The sequence below is a fragment of the Gekko japonicus genome, unplaced genomic scaffold, assembly GCF_001447785.1.
Source record: "Gekko japonicus isolate JY-2015 unplaced genomic scaffold, Gekko_japonicus_V1.1 scaffold5263, whole genome shotgun sequence".
In the NCBI taxonomy this organism is placed as follows: Eukaryota; Metazoa; Chordata; class Lepidosauria; order Squamata; family Gekkonidae; genus Gekko; species Gekko japonicus.
Window position 1 is genome coordinate 39,874 of NW_015177180.1, and position 9,554 is coordinate 49,427.

At 47.7% G+C, this 9,554-nt stretch overlaps 1 protein-coding gene across 1 annotated transcript; it reads right to left on the reverse strand.

The window, feature by feature from the left end:
• Positions 1-4,400: 4,400 nt before the first annotated feature.
• Positions 4,401-9,339, reverse strand: LOC107124866 (lysozyme C-like). Its single transcript, XM_015428368.1, has 3 exons — positions 9,195-9,339; positions 7,053-7,211; positions 4,401-4,483 (listed from the first exon to the last, which is right to left on the reverse strand). The coding sequence occupies exons 1-3, from the start codon at positions 9,337-9,339 to the stop codon at positions 4,401-4,403; spliced, it is 387 nt and encodes a 128-aa protein (XP_015283854.1).
• Between the last annotated feature and the right edge of the window lie 215 nt (positions 9,340-9,554).

A 9,554-nucleotide genomic window follows, 5' to 3' on the forward strand; every position in this document is an offset into this window, starting at 1 on the left:
ATTTGTTTGAAGAAAAAGAATTAAATCTTTATATTTCTTTCTTATTTCAAATGGGATGTCTTTCAGAATCCTGATGGTACTGTCCCCAATTTTCAAGGGTGTCCCTGCCATCGCTCTCAGGATAGAATCCCTCACGTGCCTTTTCGAGAATCTCATTACTATTTCCCCAGGCAGATTCTTCTTCTTTATATATACGGAATAGGACCTGTAGGCCACATCCATTTCACTCATGAGATACTCCACCTTCAAATCTGTCACTGGGGCTAATGCATTGCTCATCACTTGTTTCAGATTCTCTCCTTTGAATTCTGAGACACCTTGGAATCGAAGGACCAAGTTTGCCTTCTCCATTTGTAGCTGTAAAAGTTGTTCTTCTGTAGAAATTTGCTTCTTTTCCAACCTTTGCACCTTTTTCTTCACCTTTTGGGTAGTGGCGTCAACTTCTTTCACTTTCTCAGGTGTTTGTTCCATGATTTTAAGAGTCTCGTTCAATTGAAGCTGCTGAGTAGTGATGCTTTGGTTTTAGCCAACTTGGTGGTTGCTTTTGGACGAGGGCTCCCATCTACTTTTGCTTTTAAAAGTTTTTCTTTCTCAGTCCTCTTCTCCGCCATCTTTATGGATTGTTTACTTTCCGAAGATTTGCTAAAGTCTCTGAATATACGCTCATATGCTCATCCGTGCCCTGGTAAATCTCTCTCAACAGATTTCAGCGTTTTTGCTTCCTCTCCCCCCTCGGGTCTAGCATTTAAATTTGTGCGCATGGGAGGGGCCCCTCCCTCGCTCGCTTTCTTTCCTAGTCCTTGGGGTGGGAGCTTTCCTTTTAAAATGTAAATTACGCTCTAATCTGACTCACAGTTCATAGTCAGTCTTGTGACCTCGCTGTAGTAGCTCCGTTTAAACCGCTCGATCTCCAGTGCTTGTCCCAGTCAGCGTCACTAGTTCCATACAGACACACAGCAGGAGGACCGTCAGGACGGAGAAGCGCCTCGATTCCCCAGCATCGCGCTGGCAAAGAGGCCACCTCTCAAAAGTCCCATGGCTAGGAGCCTTTCAACCAGGCTCCGGGGGGGTAGCGAGACATCGGGGGGCCCCCTCCTTTCTGCTGGTGCGCAGATTTCATCCCCGGGAGGTCCGGGAGATGAGTCTGCTCAGCGTGTCGCCATAAACCGGAAGCCCATTTTCACTCCACTTTCAATCCACTTTCCAGCTGGATTCTGCCAATTCACACAGTAAAAATCCAGATGGAAAGTCCACTGAAAGTGGATTGAAAGTTGACTATTTAGCATGCGTGACTGCAGCCAGTTATAAGTTCACGGTTGGGGTCTTTTGACCGTATCTTATTTTTTAATCAACTGCTTTATGTCTCTGACCTTTGTGTTTATCTATCAGACCTTTGTGTTTATTCTTCACTGTGACTTACTAGCATCTTTTATGCCAATAAAGGTCGGCATGAAATAAGATCATATCTTATTCCCGTGAATCAATCTGGTTTGTATTTCCTCCAGGGGAACTGAACTTTGTAGTCTGGAGATCAGTTGTAATTCTGAGAGATCTCCAGCCTCCCCCCCCCCCCCCGCAGAGACAACACTGTTATAGGTACATACATGTAGGTTCCATGTGCATGCACTGTAACAGGCGGACAAGGCTAGAGAAGAAGGGAAATGGGCCATTACAGTCATTAGTCTGTACCTCCTCCCATTTCCCATTTCCTCCCTTTGCCCCGTTTCCCTGTACCTCCCTTTGCCCCATTTCCATTGGTCAATTTCCCACTCGAAGCCGCGCGGCCGTATTTTGACCCGCAGCTTCGCCCAATTTTCCCCACGGTTTTGTGATCGTGGCTGATCTCGCACTAGAGCTGCCTTGATGTTGTGCCACCGTTTGCCCCGATACTATTGGTCAATTTTACACCCGAAGCTGCGGGGCTGCATTTTGACTCGCGGCTTCGCCCGATTTCCCCCACAGTTTTGTGATCCTGTTTTTTGAGGATCACGAAACTGCGGAGGAAATCGGGTGAAGCCGGGTCAAATGGCGGCGCAACATCGAGGCAGCTCTAGTGCGAAATCAGACCGTTTTTTGAGGATCACGAAACCGCGGGGGAAATCAGGTGAAGCCGCGGGTCAAAATGCAGCCGCGTGGCTTTGAGTGGGAAATTGACCAATGGAAACAGGGCAAAGGGAGGCGTGACGGCGGCGCAGCTCCTTGTGCGAAATCAGTGTATTTATTTATATTTATTTTATATTTATTTATTTATTTAAGCATTTTTACCCCGCCCTCCCCGCACGCATATCTAGAAAATGTACACAGCGTGTGGGTGCAGAGACTGTAGTGTTTTCTTCAGCAGAAGTTTGTTTACAAAGCAGGGTCCCAAATATAGAATATTGTTTTCTAAGGCAAGATTAAATGTTTTGCCTCTTGGGGGATTAGCAGGCAGTTTCAGAGGGACTCCTTTTTCAGAACGACTTGGTCATTGTAATTCAGGTGATTTGGACACAAATTGGCATTTTTTTCATCGACTGCAGAAAATACGATGTGGCTCGTGACAGATGGATCTCAGTGTACGTTCAGAAATGGAGCCCTGCTACAAATCAGGAACTTGCAGCTAATCTCTTAGCTGATACTGATCCAAATGTGACGTTGGCAGTGGCAAAGTTTTTATCTGTAACCCTGGGCGGTATTAAATGAATTGACTCTTTTAGGCAGTTAATATATATTTGGTAACCAAATTGCCTAATTTTGTGAAATTGTAACTCTAATTGTAATGTACTGTATGCAGGGCTATTTTGGGGCAGGAGCGCACAGGAACAGAGTTCCGGCTGGCTCCCGAGTTGGCCACGCCCAGCAGGAACTAATTAGCAAAATAGGCCACACACAACAGCAGAAACTCATTAGGATTGGCTACATTAGGGGTGTGTGGCCTAGCATGCAAAGACGTTCCTGCTACAAAAAAAGCCCTGGGTTTTGACAAGAAACAAAGTAAACAGAATAAGAAGCAAAAGGTGGGTGTGGCTGGATGACCACACTTCTGGTAACATGGGGTGTGGCCTAATATGCTAATGAGCTGTGCTGTCGGGGTGTGGCCCGTTATGCTAATTAGTTCCTGCTGGGCTTTTTCTACAAAAAAAGCCCTGACTCTATGTATATATGTTGTATTTTGTATTATACCCTGTCTATTTGCTTATGACTTATGGGTCTATGGGCAATAAAAATGAATGGAATGGAATGTAAAGGAATGGAATGAAAGGGTTACAAAGCAGGGATGCCAACGCCACCTTGGGAAATTCCTGGACATTTGGGGGGGGTGACTGGGAAGGGAAGAGTTCAGGGAGAGAAGGACGCTCAGCGGGGATGTGACGCCATACCGTCTGACGCCACAAACGACCATTTCCTCCGGGGGTACTGATCTTTATAGTCTGGAGATCAGTTGAAAATTCAGGAGGACTCCAGGCTCCACCTGGAGGTTGGTACCCCTATTACAGAACGAAGTGATTGGCATCCCCTCCCGGCGGCTCAGACCTGGCCAGCAGCAGCAGCAGTGCGGGAGGACCGGTGTTGCCAGCCTCCAGGTGGAACCTGGAGATCTCCTACAATTACAACTAGAAGAAGAAGAAGGGATTGGATTTATACCCTGCCCTTCACTCGGAGTCTCAGAGCAGCTTACAGACTCCTTTCCCTTCCCCTCCCCACAACAGACACCCTGTGAGGCAGGTGGGGCTGAGAGAGCTCTTTCAAGGACTGCCCTTTCAAGGACAGCTCTTGTCAGAACTATGGCTTGCCCAAGGTCATCCAGCAGGTGCAAGTGGAGGAGTGGGGAATAAAACCTGGTTCACCCAGATTAGAGTCCGCGGACTTAACCACTACGCCACACTCTACCACTACTCCGCACTGGCTGTCCTGCTATTACAATTAATCTCCAGGCATCAGCTCCCTTGAAGAAAATGGCTGCTTTTCCCTGTTGAGGTCCCTCCCCTTCACAATCCCCACCGCCCCCAGGCTCCACCCCCAAAACCTCCGGGTATTTCCCAACCCAGAGCCGGCAACCCTAGAGAGATCTGAACTTGCCCTTTGGGGGAATACCTTGATAACTTTGTTTAAGTGGGGGGAAAGAAATACGGGTTCAAAGAAAGCGTTGAGCAGTCCTATGTAACTAGAAAAAACAATTATGCTTGGATTGGTTAGCGGCAAAAGGAAACCGGGCCACCAAAGAACACGGTGGCTAGACCCCATAAAAGTCGACACCAGCCTGAGCATGGAATGACTCAAAGAAACAGGGCTGGCCCACAGAATCGCCAAGAGTCAGACACGACTGAATGGCTAACAACAACAACAACTTGTAACTATAGCAGGGGGAGATGCGGACCCAGGAGGCTCCCAATCTGGACCGGCCAGCTTAGGTTGTTCTCTTACCAGGCGTCCATTCCTTGGGGATCTTCCACAATCCTCTTGGCACAGCGGATGTCCTTTTCAATGTCAGGATTCAGCAGCTCTAGGAGAAAGCACGAGAGCACACAGAAGCGTGAGGAAGCCATCGCTCGGTGTGGGTAGAAACCGCAAGGCCGTTCCAACGACGCAACCCCACTTCAGGTTACCCACACAAAATTAAGAAAAGGCACGACATGAATTTCCAGTCTTAGGGAAACCAGCATTAGCCATGCCTCTGCCCCTCCATCTCTGGGGTGAAAGCTGTATACACTTAGCACACATGATGATGCCGCTCTAACCAGGGTAGCCCGATCCCGTCAGATCTCGGAAGCTAAGCAGGATCAGCCCTGGTTAGTATCTGGAAGGGCGACCTCCAAGGAATTCCAGGGCCGTGACACAGAGGCCGGCAATGGCAAACCACCTCTGAAACGTCTCTTGCCTTAAAAGCAAGTCTAGCCACAAATAACACCCACCAAGGGAAGACCATCAACAAGTCACAATTATATATGATCAAAACTGTATATTACATTTCATAAAGTACAAGGATGGGTTAATGGTCATAACCCAATAGAATATATAAATACATATTACAGGGCTCATTAGCATAATAGGCCACACCCAATAGCAGAAATCCATTAACATATTAGGCCACACCCCTGACTGCACAGCTCATTAGCATATTAGGCCGCACCCCCATGTTACCAGAAGTGTGGTCATCCAGCTGCACCCACCTTTTGCTTGTTATTCTGTTTACCTTGTTTGTTGTCAAAACCCAGGGCTTTTTTGTAGCAGGGACTCCTTTGCATGTTAGGCCACACACCCATAATGTAGCCAATCCTAATGAGTTTCTGCTGTTGGGTGTGGCCTGTTATGCTAATGAGTTCCTGCTGGGTGTGGCCAACTTGGGAGCCAGCCGGAACTCCGTTCCTGTGCGTTCCTGCCCAAAAATAGCCCTGCATATCCATACATTCCATTGGGTTAGGACCACTAACCCATCCTCGTATGTTAATGAATGTAATATACAATTTTGATCATACATAGTTGTGAATTGTTGACGGTCTTCCCTTGGAAGGTGTTATTTGTGGCTAGACATGGGTGCTAAGGGTTCCCCATTGTCTTTGGCATTGAAAACAAGTCTAGCGCGCCACCTAGCGATGCATAATGCTAAAAAGAGCTAGAACGTCTGGTTGCCAGACAATCTTGAGATTGTCTTGCCAGACACACAAGGCCATATGGTGATTAAGTACGTCATTAACATGAGGGTGCCAGTTAATCCGGTAGGTTTTATTATCCAGTGTAAACGGCTAGGTTTTCAGCATTCAGGCCCTAAACCATTTGGGTCCAGGATTTCCAAGGCCGCCTTCATTCATTCGTTTCAACTATAACCCACCTTGTTCCCTAACAGGGACCCAAGATGGCTTATGTCATTCTCTCCTCCACATTTTCCTCACAGCAACGACGCTGTGAGGTAAGTTAGGCTGAGAGTGTGTGACCGGCCCAGCAAGCTTCCATGGCAGGGAGGGGATATGAAGCTGGTTTCCCCAGATCCTGTAAAGTTATAAATATGAAATGTACAAAAATGATAATAATGCATTCAAATGTGTAAGTTCAGATACATAAAGATAGAAGATGACAACGACGGGACGGTGGTCTCCGGAATGCGATGCCGTTTCGACAAACGTCTTCTTCTAACCAAGAGTCTATAAGTTGATGATGTCTGATACACATAAGCTTTATTCTGTTTGAGAGATGTTCTTCTCCATTACTTATGCAATGAAATAGGTGAAACTATTGAACTCCATGTGAATTGGGCAGCTTTTCCACTTAAGTGCAATCTTTCAAACATCATCAACCTATAGACTCTTGGTTAGAAGAAGACGTTTGTCGAAACGGCATCGCATTCCGGAGACCACCGTCCCGTCGTTGTCATCTTCTATCTTTATGTATCTGAACTTACACATTTGAAAGTATTATTATCATTTTTGTACATTTCCCAGATCCTGGCCTGACACTCTGACCACTACACCATTCTGTTCGATATTACCCTGCCCATACGTTACGGTCTTCCATAGAGACCTGGCAGTCCATCTCCCCTGTGTGGTATGTGGTCCCTCAGAAGGGCTGCTGGTCTCCAGGTGGTGGAAGTCCAATCAAAACATCCATTACAAAAACAACAAAGAGTTGATTTAAAAAATACATGTTTACTATAATGGTAGTGGTTCTCTAGAAAAAGCTCTTCTATTTTCGCCCACGCGCAGTGAGTTTTGCGCAATAACGAATACCCGTTTCACACAGATTGCTTTATCTGAGCATGTGGTGATTTTGTCACGGATGTCTTGATTGGACTTCCACCTCCTCCCGTGATCTCTCACCTCTGGCTTCAGCCTCCAGGTGGTGGCTGGAGATCTCCTGGGATTACAACTGATCCCCAGGCGACAGAGATCAGTTCCCCTAGAGAAAATGGCCGCTTCGGAAGGCGGCGTCTATGACATTAAGCCCCACCAAAGTCCCTCCCCTCTCCAAAGCCCGCCCTCCTCAGGCTCCACCCCCATAATCGCCAGGTATTCCCCAACCTGGAGACCCTTCGCTTGGGCACAGCACCCCCTAGTGTTGATTTGGGAAGAGCGACTGACCTTTGCAATCGATGTCACACAAGTTGTCAGAGGCACTGTCTTCATCGGCGCACCACCAGCCGCTGTTGATCTGAAAGATGCCGTAGTCACTGGTGCCATCTTTTTTGTGACCCACAGCTCTGGTGTCAAAGCTGCTCTCGAAAAAGGCCAGGCAGACCCCTGTAGGGAGAGAAATGAAATATCTCTGGGAGGATCACTGCCAATACAGTGTTCCAAAACCCAAGTTTCAACCTAGGAACCCTACTTCTAGTGTTCTTGAGGGCCAGCCGGGCGTAGCAGTTAAGAGCGCCAGACTCTAAACCGGAGAACCAGGTTTAGTTCCCCACTCCTCCTCCCCATGAAGCCTGCTGGGTGACCTTGGGCCAGTCAGAGTTCTCTCAGGACTCTCTCAGCCCCACCTGCCTCACAAGGTGCCTGTTGTGGGCAGGGGGAGAGGAAGGCGATTGTGAGCCGCTTTGAGACTCCTTGCGGTAGAGAAAAGCGGGGTATAAAACCGACTCTTCTTCTTTTTGTGTTTTTAATTGAATTTGAGAATGTTAACTGTATATTTAATTGAACCAAGTTTGAGTCCAGTGGCACCTTTAAAAAAAAAAATTCTGGGTATAAGCTTTCGTGTGCAGGCACAGAAGTGTGCATGCACACAAAAGCTTATACCCAGAATTAAACTTGGGCCCAATCTGCCTCCAGCATTTGCTCCGTTGTTTTACCAAACCCACGCTGGAACAGAAAAAGACGCGGCTCAAAACCACATCAACTACCCCGGGGCCAACGCCGTACTGACTGCAGAGTCACCCCCGAACGGCCATAAAATGGCTATAAATCTATGCAGATGGTTCCATAAAACCGAGAGATCAAACGAAATGAAAGCGGCATGCACTCTGGACACTGCCATAAAATCCGACAATCAATCAAAGTGAAAGTGGCAGGCAATGCAGAGGGGAATCTCTGTTCCAGCGTGGGTTTGGTAAAACGGCGGAGCAAATGCTCGATGCAGAATGGGCCAATGTCTGCTGCAGCCACCGCTGCTTATATGGTTTGCGGTTCTGCTGCTTCAGACCAACACGGCTACCCGCCTGAATGTATTTTTAATTGTTTAAACGTTTAATATGTTTATGTTCGTCACCTTGTGGACCCTGATAGGTGGAAATGCAGCACAAAATGTTTTAAATACATACATTAGTACGCATCAGTTTTATTTTTCAAGAGACTTTGTACATAGTGAGGGTATTCTAATCTGTCTTTCTAGTCAGCGAGGCTTGCTCCCACTGGCTTCCAGCAAATGATGGGTGATTTTAATTATTGTAGCTTCCCCCCACCCTTCTGTTATAAACACAAAAACAAACAAGACACAAAGATAAATGCCAGTGAAGGATGAGCACGTTACAGCCTGTCCTTTTTCAAAAACAATGTTTCCCATTGCTACGATATTGGGTCAGTATGTTTTGGATACGGTAGCATCACTAACTGGAGGTCTCCCACAATTTGGTGTTGTGGTTTGGTGCAGTGGTTAGGAGCACGGACTCTAATCTGGGAGAACCGGATTTGATCCCCCACTCCTCCAGATGCAGCTGCCGGTGTGACCTTGGGTCAGTCACAAGTTCTGTCAGAGCTGTTCTCTCATGAGTGGTCCTCGAAAGAGTCCTCTCAGCCCCACCTACCTCACGGGGTGTCTGTTGTGGGGAGGGGAAGGGAGATTGTAAGCCGCTCTGAGACTCCCTTGGGTAGTGAAGGGCGGGGTAGAAATCCAACCTCTTTTCCTTCTTCTCCTTCTTCTTCTATTATAAATGATCTCCAGATGACAGAGATCAGTTCCCCTGGAGAAATATGCTGCTTTGGAGGATGGACTCTATGGCATTAAATCTTGCTGAGGTCCCTCTCTCTCCTTAAATCCCGCCCACCCCAGACTCCACCTCCAAATCTCCAGGTTTCTCCCAGGCCTAAGCTAGCAACCCTAGCCATGGCCACCATGGATTCCACTTTCAACTGGGACCCCTGGTGAATGCTGTGGGACGAGGGAATAAAGCACTGGGAGATTGTGCGGCCCAGCTGAGGGGTATTCCCAAGCACCATCTACTGCCCAAATCCCAGACGCAAACAACATCTGGAAACAAAGGAGGCTATCCATCAAGGAGTCCCACTCACAATTCGCCAAGCTGTAACCCTGATAGCCATCCAGCCCGTGGTCATTCAACTTCTTGACCAATTCGCAGCGCTCGTAGATCTTGGCTTGGACGGCAACCAGAAAGGAGGCGAGGAGGAAGACAGGCCGGGGCAAGAGAGCCTTCATCCCTGCTTCGGGACATGGGACGAGGTGTTGGACAGTCGACCAGGTGACTCCTGTAGAGAGGAGAGGAATAGGTAGGACGCCTCCACCAAGAGTCAAGTTGGGTGTAAGGCTTTGATGATGGAGGCGCTTCAAAGTGAAGGAGTCGGGCAACGCAGCATTCCCAGACACTGGGGAGCTGGACGACATGGTATTGGCCACCAGAAAGGTTAGCAAAA

What these genes read in the sequence shown, in the direction of transcription:
- LOC107124866 (XM_015428368.1), bottom strand. Translation starts at nt 9,339, where the DNA reads ATGAAGGCTCTCTTGCCCCGGCCTGTCTTCCTCCTCGCCTCCTTTCTG. An exon ending in GGGTTACAGCTTGGCGAATT is followed by an intron (nt 7,212 to 9,194) that starts GTGAGTGGGACT and finishes CTCTCCCTACAG; the next exon opens with GGGTCTGCCTGGCCTTTTTC. An exon ending in GTGTGACATCGATTGCAAAG is followed by an intron (nt 4,484 to 7,052) that starts GTCAGTCGCTCT and finishes GCTTTCTCCTAG; the next exon opens with AGCTGCTGAATCCTGACATT.